The sequence below is a fragment of the Halichoerus grypus genome, chromosome 3 (assembly GCF_964656455.1).
Source record: "Halichoerus grypus chromosome 3, mHalGry1.hap1.1, whole genome shotgun sequence".
Taxonomy (NCBI): Eukaryota; Metazoa; Chordata; class Mammalia; order Carnivora; family Phocidae; genus Halichoerus; species Halichoerus grypus.
In genome coordinates this window covers 70,914,940-70,933,299 of record NC_135714.1, presented here as the reverse complement: position 1 = coordinate 70,933,299, position 18,360 = coordinate 70,914,940, and the positions used below count along the sequence as shown (strand labels likewise).

The 18,360-nt window shown below is 36.8% G+C and overlaps 1 protein-coding gene across 3 annotated transcripts; it reads right to left on the bottom strand.

Moving 5' to 3' along the window:
* Positions 1–732: 732 nt before the first annotated feature.
* Positions 733–8,652, bottom strand: SPP1 (secreted phosphoprotein 1). 3 transcript variants are annotated; one of them, XM_036096713.2, is made up of 7 exons: positions 8,508–8,652; positions 7,320–7,384; positions 7,169–7,207; positions 4,133–4,213; positions 3,800–3,841; positions 2,457–2,735; positions 733–1,565 (listed from the first exon to the last, which is right to left on the bottom strand). In XM_036096713.2, the coding sequence occupies exons 2-7, from the start codon at positions 7,371–7,373 to the stop codon at positions 1,161–1,163; spliced, it is 900 nt and encodes a 299-aa protein (XP_035952606.1). In that variant the 5' UTR covers positions 7,374–7,384; positions 8,508–8,652; the 3' UTR covers positions 733–1,160. The 3 variants fall into 3 exon arrangements, with proteins under 3 accessions (XP_035952606.1, XP_035952607.1, XP_035952609.1); XM_036096714.2 differs by lacking the exon at positions 3,800–3,841; XM_036096716.2 differs by lacking the exon at positions 4,133–4,213.
* Positions 8,653–18,360: the final 9,708 nt, after the last annotated feature.

Here is an 18,360-nt window from a genome sequence, read left to right as displayed (position 1 = left end):
GCTTGCTCCACTTCAGGCTTCCAGAACTTTTAGTTTTGAATGAAATTGAAAATCTCAGTTATTACCCGAAACTGCATTTAAAAATTTTCCAATACAAGGGGACTGTTTATTATCTACGGGTGATCAAAATAGCTAGGGAAAAAAACTGCTATGGAACCTATCAGGTTTTCATCCGAGGGCAACAAAGCAATAAATTTACTGAACAAATTAATGGTGAGTGATGAGAAATAATAAAATTGATTTGTGATTGCAGCTAGGCTTTCGTTAGCTTTTATATCAGCTTTGTGAAAATTAGAAAAAGGTGTCCCATGGGGTGTAAGAGTCCTGCATGGTTGGAGGATTTCTGGCTGAATAGCGACCCCAGCCTGAATTCTGTTTCTTTAACTAGGAACCTTAGCTCAACCAGAAGCTGTACGGTTGATCCAGAAGACCCTGGATTGCTCTCTACTAAGTGTAGCAGTTTCGTTAAAATAGCAACTGATTGCTAAGACAGTACATCTTGAATGCTCTCACCACAAAAAAGAAATGATGATTGTGTGATAGGCTAGAGAAGGTGACAAGCTAGAGGTGTTAACTAATGCTATGGTGGTGATCGTTTTGCAGTACAAGAGCAGATCAAATCATCATGTGGTACGACTCAACTTACACAATATTACATTTCATATATAATTCAATAAAGCTGCGGGAAAAAAAAGAGAAAAGAAGAAAAAGAAAAAGCTACCACCAAACTCATTATATTTGAGACATAAGATTTATTCACACACACACAAAATAATCACAACCAAATATACACTAATTTAAAAAACAAAAGATTACAGTGACAAAATTTTATATTCTCTTTTGTAAGTGTGTAAAAGTATTTGTTTGCTTCTACATAATTTCTATTCATAAAAGAATAGCAAACATTACAATGCAGTGATAGCTTGCATTTCTTATATGAAAAGAACATAGACCAAACCCTGAAGCTTTTAGTTTACAAGGGTGTTACCATGAAGCCACACACTAAACTAATGATCAAAACCAGTATCTATTTCCAGATCCATATACATATACATTCACCAACTAAGCTGAGAAATAAGCATTTCATATTCTCTCTCATCCTGCTACAATGTATTTTTTCTTTTTACTAAAAGCAGAGTAAGAAATTGCCTTTTCTCCTTTTAATTGACCTCAGAAGATGCACTATCTAATTCATGAGAAATGCGAAATTTCAGGTGTTTATCTTCTTCCACACTCTTGGAGTCTAGGACTCGTTCCTTTTCATGGCTTTGAACTATTTGGCTGACGAGTTCACTGCTGACCTCAGAATTTTCCTGACTACCAATCTCATGGGAATGCTTATTGCTCTCATCACTTGCTCTCAGCTTATACTCTCTGGCGTGCTTGTGGCTCTTTGTTTCCATACTGTGGTCATCCAGCTGACTTGTTTCCTGACTGTCTTTCGCGTGGCTGTCCCCATCAGAAGTCCCCCTCACAGTCTGGGAAAGAAGGACGGCATTGAAGTCATCATCCATACTCTCACTTTTCACAAGTGATGTCAAGTCCTCCTCTGTAGAATCAGGATACTGAATCACAGAACAAACGGAAGAATTAAATGAAGAGCCAGGGATGGGAACATTGTAATTCTGCTTTCTAAATTTTAGGCCAATTTATACTGAAAATTGTCTAAATTTGGCTGAAGCAAAAAACAGGACTAGCATGTTACTTTGTTTTTTACTGAACCTTTTCACATATTCATCTCCTTTAGTTTAATAGATACATCAATTATGCATATGATAAAGACTATGATGTAGATCTGATGATCTCTGTTTTACATAAAGGGAAAGTGAATTGAAAGTTAAAAAGTAAAATGATTCGTAAGTGGCAAGGCTATGTGTCAAATTCAGATCCTTCGACTGCAGATTAAGCATAATTTGCAACTCTGCAATTCGTCTTAGGTATTTAACTTCAAAACATGACCATTATATTGTGAAAATAATTGCTGTTTTCCAAAGTTTTTTTCTTTAATCTAAAAAAGTGAATAGAATAAATGCTTTATAGCCAGGATTTGGAAAAAGATCATTGTAATTGAGAGACAAAAGTAGGGAGAAATTGCATGGACTTAAACATAAAATCACCAAGTGAAAAAAGGTTTTGTGTTCAATAGTCATAAATTAGGAGTACCTGGGTGGCTCAGTCGGTTGAGCGCCAGACTCTTGATTTTGGCTCAGGCCATGAGCTCAGGGTCGTGAGCTCAGCATGGAGTCTCCTCGTCCCTCCCCCTCTACCACTCCCCCTGTTCTTTCTCTCTCTAAAATAAATAAATTTTAAAAATCTTAAAAAGTCATAAATTAATAATGCTTACTGAATGAATGAATGAATGAATGAATGAATAAGTGAATGTGAATAGACACACTCTGGTTTCCTAGAATTGGGCTCTAATCATAAATATCTGATGTGTCTGTTTAAGGATTTACCTGGACTTCGTATCTGTAGGACTTCTTAGATCTGGACCTCAGTCCATGAGCCACACTATCACCTCGGCCATCATTTGAGTCTCTTGTGGGGACAGCTGGAGTGAAAAATTGGGTTGCTGGAATGTCGGTGGGAAAATCAGTGACCAGTTCATCAGATTCATCAGACTGGTTAGAGTCATCATCTACGTCATTGGAATCAATGGAATCCTGGCTATCCACATCGTCTCCGTCATCTTCATCCACATCCTCGTGGCTTTCATTGGACTTGCTTGAGAGGGTCTAAAAAACAAGATGGCCAGAAAAATTTGGGTAAGGGTTTTTATTTTCCCTTAGTCTTTATAGTGCATTAGTCTTTCAGACTAATTTGGTTTCAGAATCTTTGCATTCACAACAATGTATTCAGTGGCTTCTAGGAGTAAAAGTGAGTATTTTCCAATCTCTTTTTTAACACCAGGATAAATGGAATCATAATCTGAGGTATTTTTCTTGCTTTTCCATAAGTAATTACTTTCATAGACATTTTCAAGCCATATATGTGAGTATAACATTTCTATGGATAACATTGCTTTTCCTTGTTCATATTAGACATTATTTCATTTACCAAATTCAATGATGAAATAAATACAGATACATAATTGTGAGATTACTTTTTATTTGAAATGAGAATTCTCAGGAGATTGGAACATCCATATACTAATGCATGCACCAAAACCTACCCCCCCCATCGGCATACATAAGCAAAAGTGACTCCATTATGCTTGTGTATAAACTGCAACTCAAATCTGTCAACCAAATTAACCACTGAATGTCTGATTAAACTTCTGATTAGCAAATATACTTGATTATTTATCTAACTTTCCCAGATAGAGTTTCTTAACACATTCAAACAGATCTTAAGGAAAACAAATTTATCTCTTTGTTTAGCAAATATATCAATACTCCTAATAAAAAGAATAGCTATCACATAAACCATTATGTTAGGAACAGAACTGTTACCCTGAGACAAAGTCTTGGCTTTCGTAGGCATTATTAGATGCTTATCAGATATTAGATAAGACATCTACAAAATACCTTAAATAAAATGTTAAGAGGCTTAGTATTTCAAATAACAGACATTAGTAAACATTTCCTGCCGCACTAAACTTATCTGAAGAAACCTGGTATTTCTGACGTTGAGTAAATACATGTTTTCTTCCTGAGCAAGTTTTAAATTGGCAATTTACTATAAAAGTTGCTAATAGAATATTGTCAGAATCGAAGCCAGGCCATGTCATTAGGAGAAAGAGTGGCTTCTTTCATCTCTCCAAGGCATGGTCAGTTTCTGATTCACGGTGAGAACTCACCTTCTGTTGGAAGTTATCATTTTCTTGAGAGAGCACAGTATTCTGAAGAAGGAGGGACACATATCAGTTTACATCAAATATGTCTCATATTTTAATTCAAAAGTTAGCCTTTTCTATCCAAAGCAGGTCTTATTTTTCAGCCTCATAAGTGGGTGGCTTAAAGTGGGGAAAAGCCAACATAACCAGATCAATTGCTATCCTAAGCTCAAGTTTACCAACAGGTAGGAAGGATCCATTTAATTGGCCTGAATGGCCTCCATGATGGCTACTTTTTGTTGTTGTTCTCTAAATGTGAGAAATTTAATTCTTAAAATTAGTTAAAATTAAAAATACCTGTAGTGCTAGGAAAGTCTGCTTCTGAGATGGGTCAGGCTTTAGCCATGTAGCTACAGCACCTGGGTATTTGTTGTAAAGCTACAAAAAATGTTGCATATTTATCATTATTAAAAAAAGAAACATAAGGATCTCTAAGTGATCAACTGAAAAAACAAGTATACTTCACTGATCTTGATGGATAAGCATAATATGCCTCTGTATGGTCAGCCAGAGCCTTACATACCTCTTTTATCAGTTCCTTTTTGTTGCAGATTCATTTAATATACTCCTACATAGCACTTACTTAGGTCAGGCATCCTTTCAAAGTGATGTACAAATATTTATTCATTTAATCCTCTCAACCCCCTGTGAGATAGGTATCATTATGATTCCCATTTTACAGACCAAGAGAAGCTCAGCCACAGAGAAGTTAAGTAGTAGTAAGTGGCAGAGCTGGGGTTCAAATCCAGGCAGACTGGGTCTTCGCAGTGGTGCATGCTGTGCATGCTGAATACTGTGCATTCCTGTCCTAGGCTTACGAGCTGAAATTTCCCCTCAGATAAAGCACATCTAAAGCAGAGGTGCCCTTAATTAGTGGTGATCTTCATTGTTTCCTCTATGAAAAGAGGAGGAACTCTCTGAGACTGCGTTGTCTGATACAATATCCTCCGGCCATATAACATGTGGTTACTTAATTTAATTAAAATGAAATATAATAAAAAATTCAGTTCTTCAATCGCACTAGCTACATTGTGAGTTCAGTAGCCACATGTGTCTAGTTGCTTTCTGGGTGGACCATGCAGAAATATAATATTATTATAATATTAACATCATCACACAAATGTTCTATTGCTCCAAGGTGCCAGAGATGTGAATGGAACGGTCTTTCCTTTAGCCCAGTTATTTATCTGGAAAATGATTATCCTAGTGCAGAGGAGTGGAAATTGCTCTGAATAAGTGTCATCTGATGGGCTGTATCACCCAGAGCCAATCCCTTCCCTTCCCTGTCATTGAGAATGAGAACCCTGGCCGTTCCCTGGGTCCCTTTCACAGCCAGCCACCGGGTGGGGGAAGGGCAGGGAGGCAACAAGTCAGTAGCATGTGGGGTTTCCCCCCAGAGCTGACTGCAACCAGAGCAGCTTCATATTGGGCTACTCTGAAAGCTTTTGCTGAAGGAGAGGGTTCCTTGCCTGAAAAAGATGTGAAACTACTGTTCTAGAGGAGTTCCAAGTTTCCCTACTTCTTTTTTATTTAAAAATATATAAAGATGATATGTAAATATGTTATAATTTATATATATTTAATATATATGTTTCCTGCTGCTACATGTAATATGGGCTCAGAGAGAAGGCATTTAGAAGTTAAATTTATGATTTAAAACAAGGTAACATGAAGACAATGTAGATGAACAAAACAAACAGATTAAACCTCCCTAATAGTCATAACACTCACAGATAACCAATGTTCATCTGCAGAGGGAAAGCCTTATAACTTTCACATATTTCCGACTAGCTCTAAATTTCTAGGATTCTGGAAGGTTGAGCTCTTCACTTATCTCCTAAATATAACTGAATAATTTATACTGTCATAGCTTTATGTGCCATATTTATTCATGAAAAAGTCACCAATTCTTGCCCAAATAGTGTGACCTCTATCTTTTCTGGAAATGTTCATTTTTCTGGCCTATTATTGTGCTTCAATACTTGTTTTCTCAAATCAGTTGGAAACCAGTCATATCTATACCCACCTATTTGCGCACCCAAACACATGCAGCAAATACTTCTCCGAATGTCTTCATTAAGCAATCTACTTTCAGTGACCCCAGGCAGCTCTATATAGGCCTTTATTCTGTTCATCTGGAATTGAACTCTGTGTGCCTTCTAGTCTGAGCTCTCAGGACAATGCCCGTTTGTTGTTTGGCTGGCACAGTTTCACGTATTTTGGAGGGGCATGTACATCTACGGTGCTGGTCAAAGAGTTATAATGAAGGGTTTGATTTGGTCTTATGTTTGGTTAGAAAGTTGTTATCTAAAGTCAGCTGACAAGCATAATAGATCCAAACAGCTTAAGAACCTTTCTTTTTATAATGGGTTTCTTAGCAAGTATCTTAGGAGATATTATGAATATTATGGTCATGTAAACTGTCCAGTGTGTGAGACAAATTTTAAACTCAGCAAAGCAAAGGATGGAATTTTCTACGTCTAGTACAGTATGTTGACTCATGGAAAGAAAAAGTCACGTGACTTCACATGACTTCATAGACTGCAGATGAACATTGGTTATCTGTGAGTGTTATGACTATTAGGGAGGTTTTAATTCTATGGCCCAGAGCATTATTTTATTATATAAAAGAACTAGTTTGGTGTTAAGAACATATATTTACTAAAGACTATACAACTCTTCTTCAACTTGTGATGGGTTATGTCCCAATAAACCCATCGAACGTTAAAAATACGGTAGGTCAAAGATGCATTTAATACACCTAACCTACTGAGCATCATAGCACAGCTTAGCCTACCTTAAACATGCTTACATTAGCCGGCAATTGGGCAAAAGCATCTAATACAAAGCCCATTTTATAATAAAGTGATGAATATCTCATTTAAAGTATTGAATACTATACTGAAAGTGAAAAACAGAACGGTTGTATGGGTAGAGAACGGTTGAAAGCATATCGGTGTTGACCGTCGGGATGGCGTGGCTGACTGGGTCTGTGACTCACTACCGCTGCTCAGCCTCACAAGAGTATTGTACCGTGCATCGCTAGCCCAGGAAAAGGTCAAAATTCAAAATCTGAAGTATGGTTTCTACTAAATGCGTATGGCTTTCCCACCACCGTAAAGTTGAAAAATTGTAAATGGAACCATTGTAAGTCAGAGACCAGCTGTAACTGTACTTAGTACTGGCCTAGGCTGAGAGCGGACAGTCAGTAAATACTTATCAATCAACGGCTTGACTATGATCATAAGTAAAATGGCAACAAATATGTTTGTGGTGACTCTCGTACAGCTGCATAAATAATTTAACTACACGATAAACCTAAAAGATGCTTACCTGCTTTTCCTCAGAGCTCCCAGAATCGGCCTGCTTAATCTTTGAAACAGAAAAGATGAAGCAAGATTACAATGTGAATGTGTTCCTAGCACAGGGGAGCACACAATTCATTTATTTTGAGAAATTTCCTTTAAGATTCAGCTGTACTCACCGGAATGGCGTAGGCAATGCCTAAAAGGCAAAAGCAAATCACTGCAAGTCTCATGGTGATTTTTCCTGCAAAATATTTTGTAAGGAATATTTGATTTCTTTGTAGGGTAAAACAGTGATACCTCTTTATGCTACCACATTACAAAATATTTACAAATAAATATATTTTCTGTAGAATATTTTCTACCTTTTGGAGAAAACTTCTGTTTCAATCACTATGGTCTTTTGAGTTACTATTTGTAATGCCTCCTCTTTACTCCATCTCTCACTATTAGGCAAGGGAGAGAGGAATTTCATAAGACTATATTCGACTTCAAAATTTAGAGTTCCAGAGATTATATCATTATTACCTGATATCTCCAGTTATCTCAACCTAAAAACAGATCATTAGTAATTTAATTAAAATAATAAGCTACTGTTGGGATATTTATTTCTCAGGGAAGAAAAACACAGAGAGAAAATAAAACCATAGAAAGAAGCTTGCTTTCTTCATTTTTCCAGCATGCATTTTAAGTGTGATTTTTAACTAAATTATTAAAATGGTACTACTTAGGCAAAATGAGGCTGTCTCAAAACTCAAGTTATTTAAGAAAGGCATTCTAGAAATTTGAAACAAAAACCAAAACATTGAAAATAGTCAACAGCTTTTCTATTCATGATAATAAGTCTGCATAGTGTCATACAGGTATCTTGGTGAAGAATTTAACAGCTAAATACAGAAGTGAAATATTCAGAAAGAGTTTTTTTTCCCTTGAAAATAGGATGGATACATTAAATCATTAAAACATAGCATAATTATTAGCTTACGTTACCACTAAAGATCCTTTTCCACTTAAATGCTTCCACAGCCATCTACCCATTAAAAATAATGTATATAGTCATTTGAAAGGGGCATAGAATTTTTCTTTTTTTTTTCTGATTGGAAGAAATAGATTCAGTTCTTTTGAGGACTCCCAAGAATTTTTGAGTTCTATAAATGACTGGCTTTCAAAATAACCAGTTACCTTTCTTCCAGGAAATCTGCAATGTATCTGGCATGCTCAATTAAAAGACTAGAACAGTGTAAGTCTGCTTAACAGCTTTACAGTTCAACTCTTTTCCTTACAACTTGCCCTTCCCCCTGAAATGAAGCTGAATGCCTAGGACAGCAATGAAGTTGAACGCATAGGACAGCGAAGTGCGGCCTTACCTTGCTCTGTGGCTGTCTGAGAAGAGAGCCCAGTCCCGGATGAGGCTGCACTGCTCGCCTTCTCTTCCTGCTGCTGACAATCAGGACCTCCCAGAATTTAAATGATGCTCCAGACAGTCTCCACCAACACAGGGAGGCGGAGAAATGTGTCATGAGGTTTTTTGCCGCTGCCCAACCCACTTGCTCCCACACTTCCCCCTCTGGTTTTTGTGGTTAAAAAACAAAGAAACAAACACACAGAAACTACTCTACAGTTAAAATGTTACTGATGTGCAATATCATTAACTAGCTTTTTCATTTGTGGGACTGGCATTCAGCATCATGGAAGGGCATCTAGGGGTCCTGTAAAAAGTGGGGAGGAATGACTGGTTCTTTTAGAGAATTGATAATGTCTGAATTAGAAGAAAAAATATTAATATAAATCCATCTTAAATAAAAGGAAATGGAATAGATTTTTGTTTCTTTAGGGTTAAATAACAGATTAAGGTAATATATGCAACCAAATTTGCCTCACAATTATACTCGTTTAACAGCTGCAAGGCAGTTGTTCAGGTGTAGGAAGAGGCTCCCTCCATCCTTTGCTACTCAGGCTCAGTGCTGTGATTTCAAGTATGTAGCAGCTTGTCATTTAGACAAATGACATTACTAACACTAAGTTCCATGTTTATGCCCCTTAAGTTGGATTTACAATGACCATTCAAGGACACGAATTTTTGTCGCACCGTTTAAATTGTTTGGAGGTGGTGAATCAGATAATCTGCTATATAAGACAGAAGAATGGTAATTTACTCTGTATGCTGCAGAAGTAAAACAGCTTCTGACTGGGAGAGTTAACTGCTTGAGAAGGCTGCTTCTGGGGCCAGAGTGTGGCTCTGAGTCCCACGCTGACATCCATTAGCTGTGTGACCTTGGGCAGATCACTTAGCCTGCCTGTATTTGTTTCTTCATCTGTCAAATGCACATGCTATTACCTAGCTCATGGGGGTTGTGAGAAGTTTTAAATGAATTAGTATGTGTAAAACTAACAATGCTTGGCACATATTATGTGTATATTTTAAGCACTGTGTGTCTTAACTATTCCTGAAATTTTAGGAAGAGCATGTAGTCATCATTCGTAGTGTCTTTAAGTGGAATAGGTTATTAGAATGAGGCTAGATGTAAGATCTTTAAACTGCATACATCAAGAGGGTAATTTGCACATCTCTACAGGAATGGATTGATTTATGAATCATCTTTTTTCTAGTTTTTCTCACAGGATATATAAAATTTGTTACTTAAATAAAATTGAAAACATTTTTTCTATATTAAAAAAACTTTACTGGGTATTTAAAAGGTATTTAAATGAAAGAAAATTACAGATGAATTTTGAATACTGGAACAGAAATTAGGGGTAACAAAGCTCTGAGTCCATTTTAAATATTTAATATTGTTTTGAGATTACTTAACTTCTTCATCTACTTTTCTCAGTTGTGAAATGGGGGTTGCACTATTCATTTACCTCACATCTCCATTGTGAGAATTATGTGTGAGATTAAAGGTAAATGATCTTATTTATTATTAGTTCTGTCTAAGGTGTTGGCTCCTATTTACTAAATGCTGCTTTTAATAGAAATATGGATTAAATAATTTCTTGCAGTGTTATTCTATAACTATAATCCATAGGTTTTGTGGACATTTGGGGGGAGAGGGTATGTCTATTTTGGATGCATTCCAAATGAGTTGATATTATTGATTTGTGGGATCTAATCACACATTTTAATAATACAGATGGCAGCTATCTCTATAAAACATAAAGCACACAGGTTATAAACTTTCAAAATAGATTTCTTAGTTCTGCTTTTAAAAATTGTTTTTTCCCTTTAAACATATTACCCACATAAATTTGTCATGTTGTCCATTTAGCGGGGGGGAAGTTCACAAATTCTAAAAACAAGATTTCCACAGGACTCACTATGGTTTACTCTGTGCCCACGGGAATGATTTAATACAAACTTAGATAGTTATAGGAATAGGTTTCGCTGGAGTGGAGCCATGTTGAGATGAACCGTATGCCCCACCACAGGACTCTTCCGGTCATAGCTCCAAAGTGCCACACGATGGCAGCATTTCTGAAAGGGATTTCAGACCACAAATCTGGTTTCTCTTGTTTTCTCACTCGGGGAAGGATAGGACATTTCACATATTTAATGACAGAACTGTAAAACAGCTGGGGGGCCTTCCATTTCTTGGAATGCCAGGTGAGAAAATATTTCCCAACAATGCTCCGCTACACAATAACAAGGAACACAGAGGCCAAGAGAACTAAAGCATTCCTGTTCTGCTCTGTCATAGCTTTCCGCAGTCCCAGGTAGACACTATTGTCTCCTTCCCCACTTCCCACATTGACTCAAAAGGTTACTGATTCCGAGATCTCGCTCAGGGGAAAGACTTGTGAATTCACAGTTAAAGAATGTGTCTGGGATGTTTCAGAGATGAGAAGATAAAGTGATTTGTAATGGAGGCAGCTGCGCAAAGTATGAAATGGATAATGTGTTCATTCTGACTTTTGAAGAGGCTCGTTCTTCTTGCTCTTTGTAATTAAACATGCTGCTGACGCTTTTCTTTTTCTGAATAAGATTTTTCAGTTGTCAGAATTAACGTGTTAAATGATTGAGGTCAGAGAGGCTTGATCTGTTTCCATTCTTGTTTAGGCTAACGCTTGGTTGTTAAGAGTCAAAATGTCAAATCGATCCAATTCCTTGTAAATCTTGTATGTGGAAAGGAAGAAGTTTAGTTGTTAAGCTGGAAAGCAAAGAGGGATTTGTGATTGTAAAATAGAGACACTATAAGAGGACATATGGGGATATATAGAAAGCATTGTATTTTTTTCTTGAATGACATAAAAATTCTCATATAATGGAAAAATTGAAGTGTCCAAATGTCCCTGTTTTGTGGAGTTTTTCATACCAACTTCCAGTTTATTTGGATATTTCTAGTTATACTCTTAGTAAGGTACTTCTAGTTATACTCTTAGTAAGGTACAAGCAACTACTTAAACTTTTTCAGCTCTGCAAATAATTATTTTTTCCCCTGAAACAATGTTCAGATAAAAATCTGATATCTTGGTACTATCACTAATCTGTCATAGAGAAGTTGGAACTGTAACTAAGCAGAAACCTACCACAGTATTCATCATTTGTAGTCTAAGGAAGAGGGGCATTATTTATTAGAGGAAAGGAAACAAGGGTGGAAGATAAGAGGGTGCTATTTTTAAGTTCAGACATGAAATTAAAACATTTCAGAAATAGAAAAAACAAACACCGTAAAACTTTTATCCTATTGCTCAATAACTTAAATAATGAAATTCAGCTCCTGAAGAAAGTGGCCTTACTATTGGTAAACATTACTTCCACTTAAAACAAAAGAGAAAAGTTTCATTTTAGACACATAGAATTGTTATAGAGTAAATAAATATTCAATAAGTTGTTAGTGATTAACCACTCAACTCTCCATCCTTAACAAATTTTGAGCACATAGTTTGTGCTTATCAATTCAATACACTAGGCTTGAATTCATAGTATATCATATGTGGATATCTAATATTTGCTGGTACTCAAGAATCAGATAGTGTTTTTCTATTAAAGTATTATTACCAACTCTGAGGGCATTCTAACACTCTTTAAGTGATAGATTCTTTAAAGTGGACTTACTAATTTTTTTTCTTAAAAGGACACCATTCTTACCCTCATGGAATCTCATGGAGACTTTTATTCATGAAAATCAACTATAAGAAATTTGGAACTTGTATAGCCAATGAGGTTAAGGGGGTGCAGTTAAATAGTAAACTCAGTGGGACTATGGATAGGGAGAGGCATATGGTGGAGACCCTGTGTCTACACTGGAGTAGGTTGGGTATTTTGGGATTGGGCTCAGACAGGAAGTCTCTTTTTCCACCCAACATCAATCACAGCAGCATAGAATCCTATACCTGCAGCAATATGGGGAACAATACAGAAGCTTGTCATCAGAGGACCCGAAGGGGGTTGGGGGGGGCAAAGCTGCAGAAATGTACAAATAGAAAGTCTAGCAGCTCAGGTCCCTGTCAGTACAGAAAAGGCATTTTGCCACAATAAGCAATCAGTGATCAGCATTCTGCAGAATGTATTTGAGGGGAGAAAAGCATTCTTCGAAACTGGATTATGAGAATTCTTATTTAAAATCTGATGTTTGAGGGACGCCTGGGGGGCTCAGTTGGTTGAGCGTCTCTGCCTTCGGCTTGGGTCATGATCCCAGGGTCCTGGGATTGAGCCCCTGCATTGGGCTCCCTGCTCAGCAGGGAGTCTGCTTCTCTCTCTTACTCTCCCTCTGTGCTCTCTCTCTCAAATAAATAAATAAAATCTTTAAAAAAAAAATCTGATGTTTGAATAATTTTTGGTAGAAAATCCGTTATAAGGTTAATATGAAAAAGTGACCACTTCAATACAGAACAGAAGAAAATCTGAAGAAAGGGGACAAAAACTGGACAACAAAAGAAGCAGCTAAATCCATTATTTTTCTAGCCACATTTGGCTAAGATTTTTTTGTTTTGTTTGTTTTGCCAGTTCCTATTAAGGAAGAACTCACATTAATGTCTCTATTCCATGGAATAACATTTATGTTTTAAAAAATATAATTAAATAATTAGTAATTAAAATTTGAGTCCTTTAATGTTTGAATTTTTTAATAAAACGAAAGCCCATGATATGCTCATCCCGTAGTTTATGTGTCAACAAATATTTATGCAGTGAATGAAAAAAATTAACTCTATTGCAAAATGTATATAATTCTTATGTAAATTGAGTCATTTCTGATTATTTTCTGATGCTTTCTTAAAGTCTCAAATTGACCATCTCTCTGGTTCCTATTAGAAGTCACTATCAGGCAGAATGGATTACACCTGAGAACTTTAGGCAAGAGTCCTGTGTCCAGAGAGGGCTGGCCAGGTGAATGCTATTTTTTACAGAACATGAGGTCCTCTGAGGTCTGACATTCTCCTGTCTCTACAGCCTTATCTTTCACTGATTTCCTTTCTTGTAGTCCATGCAACAAGCACACGGAGCCAATTGAAGCTCCCCAAAGTGCCATGCTAGTTTAAGTCTCCATGCCTTTGCTCACACTGCGTGACACTCGTGCCTAGAATATCCCTCCAGTCCCATCCACACCTGCCTGTGAAATATTTTCTTTCCAGACTTAATTCACATTAAGCATCAAGGCATCCCTTATAAAGCCTTTTTTGACCTAAATAGAAATAGCCATTTCCACTTTTTGTAGGCCTAATGCACCCTGCCCATGATTTAGCACAACACCTATGATACTTTATTGCCATTACATACTTGTCTCCTTACACTAACAAGTAAACTCCCTCCAGGCGGGGACTCGGTCTTAACCATTTCCTGGTAGCAAATCAGTAAATGTTTGAGGGACAAGTGAGTGAAGGGGCACACCTTTATTAATGCTTAATCCTATGGATGCTACATATAACACTAGCATTTAGCATCAGCTCCAGGGAGTGAGGACAACTAACTGCTGGGTTCTCAGAATAATTTGAACAGTAATCCCCCGTTTATCTGCAGTTTCGCTTTCCGCAGTTTCATTTACTGGCTAACAGTTGCATCCGAACGCAGATAATCCTTTTGCTGAATCGTCAGAAGGTCAATAGTAGCCTAACTCTACGTCATAATGCTGCGTCATTCTCCTCACTTCATCTCCTCACATAGGCGTTTTATCATTTCACATCATAAGAAGGGTGAGTACAGTACAAGATGCTTTGAGAGAGACCAATTCATGTAGCTTTTGTTATAATTGTTCCATTTTATTATTATAACTTTCCTACAATGCCTAATTTATAAATTAAACTTTGTCATAGGTATGTAAGTATAGGAAAAAAATAGTATGTATATAGGGTTCAGTACTATCCGTAGTTTTAGGCATCCCCTGGGGGTCTTGGAGTGTATTCCTTCAGATAAGGGAGGGACTGTATATACATTTTAAAAATGCTGTTGCAGAATCTGAAGAGCCAGCATATTTCCCCCTTATCTATGGGGTTCTGGCAAGCCCTTTAGCTTGTCTGGGTCTCATGTTTCTTAATAGAGTTAATCTGGATTATTTTTAAGGTCAATTTTGGCTCTAAAATTCTGTGATTTTATGTTTCTTTTTAAAATTCATGAGGAGTAAAATATTGACATTACAATAGGAAGAGCAAGCAAGTTATAGAAATAGAGATGGCATTGAGATTGTAAGAGAAAAGAGAAGTTCAGATTAAAAACCAGAAAGGGAAGATTTTGACGCAAAAATTCTCTAATAGGCTGACAGTCAGGTAAGAGTTGAAGAGTCTTTAAGATGTTTCAAAGTAAACTATCATGTGTTTTTTTTTTCTATATTTTAAATCATAGATAAAAAATGAATGAATATTATTATAATAATATTAGTAAAAATAAAACTTTTTTTTTTAAGAGGCCAATCACTTCCAACATAAAACTCTAATGAGTCAATCTTTAAGGTTCTGAGAATTTTTTATTCTTACCCCAAACATGGGTTTTCTAGAGGTGTTTCTCACCCTAGGTCACATGAATTTCTTTTGGATTCTGTTATACCAAGAGTGGGAGATTGAAGAGAAAGTGACTGAAGAGGTTGGCTTGTTTCTTTCCTGGAAAATGCTGCCTGTGGTTTTTAGGAGGCAATTTTGTTGCCAAAGAGATCAAGAATATCAGGCTTCTCCATAATCTGGAGATGTTTTTAGATTTTTCTTTCCCGTATTCACATCCTCTTTATTTCCAAGCATCTGCAGATGTGACTGGTCTAGACAACCTATTAATTTCACTTTGTATGAGATGAAATCATTCAAGAGTTATCTAAAATCAAAGTTTGTGATAAAATTCTGTTCTCTTTTTACCCATTCATGTGTAACAAATTTCTACTGCTTGTTTTTTCCCCAAGAAACACTTCCTCAAGGGGCGCCTGGGTGGCTCAGTCACTTAAGCGTCTGCCTTTGGCTCAGATCATGATCCTAGAGTCCTGGGATCGAGCCCTGCATCGGACTCCCCACTAAGCGGGGAGCCTGCATCTCCTTCTGCCCCTCACCCCGCTCTCATGCTCTCTCTCTCTCTCTCAAATAAATACATAAAATCTTAAAAAAAAAAACCAAACACTTCCTCATAACTATTATGACCTCTGCATTTACCTTTTCTATGGTAACAAAGAGTGAACCCAGAACTTCTGCCTTTACTGTTAAAAGGAGAGATATTCAAAATAATAATGATAATGATACTAATAATAATAACAATAGTAGTTATACATTTTCATGGAAAACCTATAATATTCTAGATTTAAAAATATACATTATGTCTAATATTCCTAACAACTGCATTAATTCAGTATTAGGATCTCAATTTTTCAGGTAATTAAATGGAAGCCATTTCCTGTGCAGTCATGTCTGTACACATGATTTTATTCACTCCTTGCAAAAACCTTTGAGTATATATTTACAGGGTCAGTAGAGGCCCAGAGAAGGGAGTGACTGGTTCCACCTGTCTGGAAAAACTTTCTAAATGCAACACAGAGGAGGAACTGGTTTTTAGAGACTAACCTCTAAGATGTGAATCAAAAGAATAAGCATCCAACTTTGACCAAACTTGGTTGAAAACAAACAAGCATACAAAAAAAAAGCTGTAAGTGACAATGAAATTGGTGAGAAATTTTGTTGAGAGTGAATAGTTTTGTTTCTCATAGGCTCAAATCTAATCAAAATGCAGAGCTTTATTTATCCACATGCCACGCAGGTAATGTCATGCTATGATTATGAGCCACACAGTGTCAGAGAGTGTTAATACATTTTTGCTCATCTTATGCTGCAATGAATCACCGATTCAAAATACACAGATTAGTGATTGTGGGTTAATATCATTAGCTTCATGCTTAATACATACAATGACCTAAAATATTAGTTGTCTTGATTAGCTGAGCTTTGAGTGAATTGCTTGTCATATTTTAACAGTCATTGTATACCTAGACAAAAGAACAATTCAAAGGCACAAATTCATAGTTAGCCTTATGTCTTGCTACATTTGGATTCATCACAACACCTACCATGATAATTGTGACAGGCATTGCTAGCTGAAACTACATTTTCCAGCTTTTTTTTTTTTTACATCTGGGCATGGCCATGTGACTAATTCTTGCCAACAGAATATAAACAAAGTGATGTGTTTTTACTTCCAGGCAATAGTGCCTAAAACGTTAATTGTGCCTCCTCCATAGTCTTATTTCTCATCCGTTGGCTGAATGAAGAGGACTATGAAGCATTTTTGGAGGGCAAAGACCCAAGGAGGAGAGCTTGAGCTGTCTGCTGACTAGGAGCCCTGGTATTGAATATTATATGAACCAGAGATGTGCTCTGTGGCTTCAAGTCCCTGACAGCTCTTACAATAGCTGCTGTTACCTTAATGAAGGCAACCCCTGACATTACATTACATGTTCAATCCATAATTTTTGAATGTTAGCAAGTAGGCTCCAGATTCTAAACTCATGAGACTGGATTTACATTATGGTCCCATAACTTAAAGTTTCTGTATTATAATTTCTACCTAGATAGAGAATTTTCTATTCATTTTTGCTTCCTCATTCCTAAAACCCTGAATTAGTCCATGTGAGATTACTAATATGTTAAAATTGGAGTTGATTGTTTTATACAATAAGTATGTGACTCATTTAACTCCAAAAAGAGATGGTGTATCATCTCATTTAATTCCAAAAGGAGTAGCAGTAGGTATTTTAAATAATTAGGATAGCAGGTTACTCTTGGTCCTCTGTTTTTGTTTTTCTCACTTTTACCGGAAGAGAATTAACCTTGGTACAGGTTTTTGTGGACAGTGTCTAATGCTGGAAATCAGGGAGCCTGACTTTATCTTGACTCTACTACAAACTCCACTAAATATTGTCAAATTAGCTTGCCTCTGAGAAGAGAGAGGCTAAGCTATCTCCCAATAAATAATAAACTCATCTTGCAACTTCTCATTATTCACACAGCATCATTTACTTTATCTCTTAATTAGGCCACTTGTTTTTTGGAGCACCTTTTGCTTTTCACCAGGGGCCAGACAGGGGAAGGTAGAGATAAAGTTAAAATCAACCTATCTTGTTACATCTGGATACTTAAAGTCATGTTCTCTGCAGGTTTTGGATGACTTTTGTTTCGTGGAAGGAATGTGTTTATAGATTAATTTTACTCTCAGGTGACTTTTACCAGCTCAAATGTTGAGGGTGGTAAATTCTGAGGCACTTGAAGGATTTTTAAGCTTTCTACCATGGTTCCTAATATGGAGATGACCATAATTAGAGGAAAGGTAGATTACATTACAAACTGTTTATGGTGGGGAGCTGGAGTTTTGACCCTGTCTTGCATATTTCACTATCAGTGAAATCCTGTATATTTCACTTTCCCCAACCTGTGGTGGTCTTTTGGTCTGTGGGTCATAGCTTGGCCAGGGGGTGAGCGGAGTTCTTAGTGAAGTAAAGAGGTCACGTATGACATATCAGCAGAGCTGGTCCACCCACTCGTCTGGGTTGGGGAGGAAGTGGAGGCTTGGGTCAGGCAAGGGACCTTTTTCTGCTTTTAGACCGTGGCAAAGCATCTCAGACTGGGGTTTTATTTTATTTTTGTTCATGTGGAGTTGGTTCAGACACAAGTAAAATTGCAGTGTCTTAACCTCTAGTAAGGTTTCAAACACATCTTGTTTCATCAAGGTTGGTCTTTTAAGAATGAAATTTGTATCTCAGAGATGATGGTAGTCTGAATTTAGAAGGATAAAAGTGACAAACTTTCATTTAAATCTCCCAA

What these genes read in the sequence shown, in the direction of transcription:
- SPP1 (XM_036096713.2), bottom strand. Translation starts at nt 7,373, where the DNA reads ATGAGACTTGCAGTGATTTGCTTTTGCCTTTTAGGCATTGCCTACGCC. An exon ending in GGAGCTCTGAGGAAAAGCAG is followed by an intron (nt 4,214 to 7,168) that starts GTAAGCATCTTT and finishes CATTTTTTGTAG; the next exon opens with CTTTACAACAAATACCCAGG. An exon ending in AGACTTTCCTAGCACTACAG is followed by an intron (nt 3,842 to 4,132) that starts GTATTTTTAATT and finishes CTCCTTCTTCAG; the next exon opens with AATACTGTGCTCTCTCAAGA.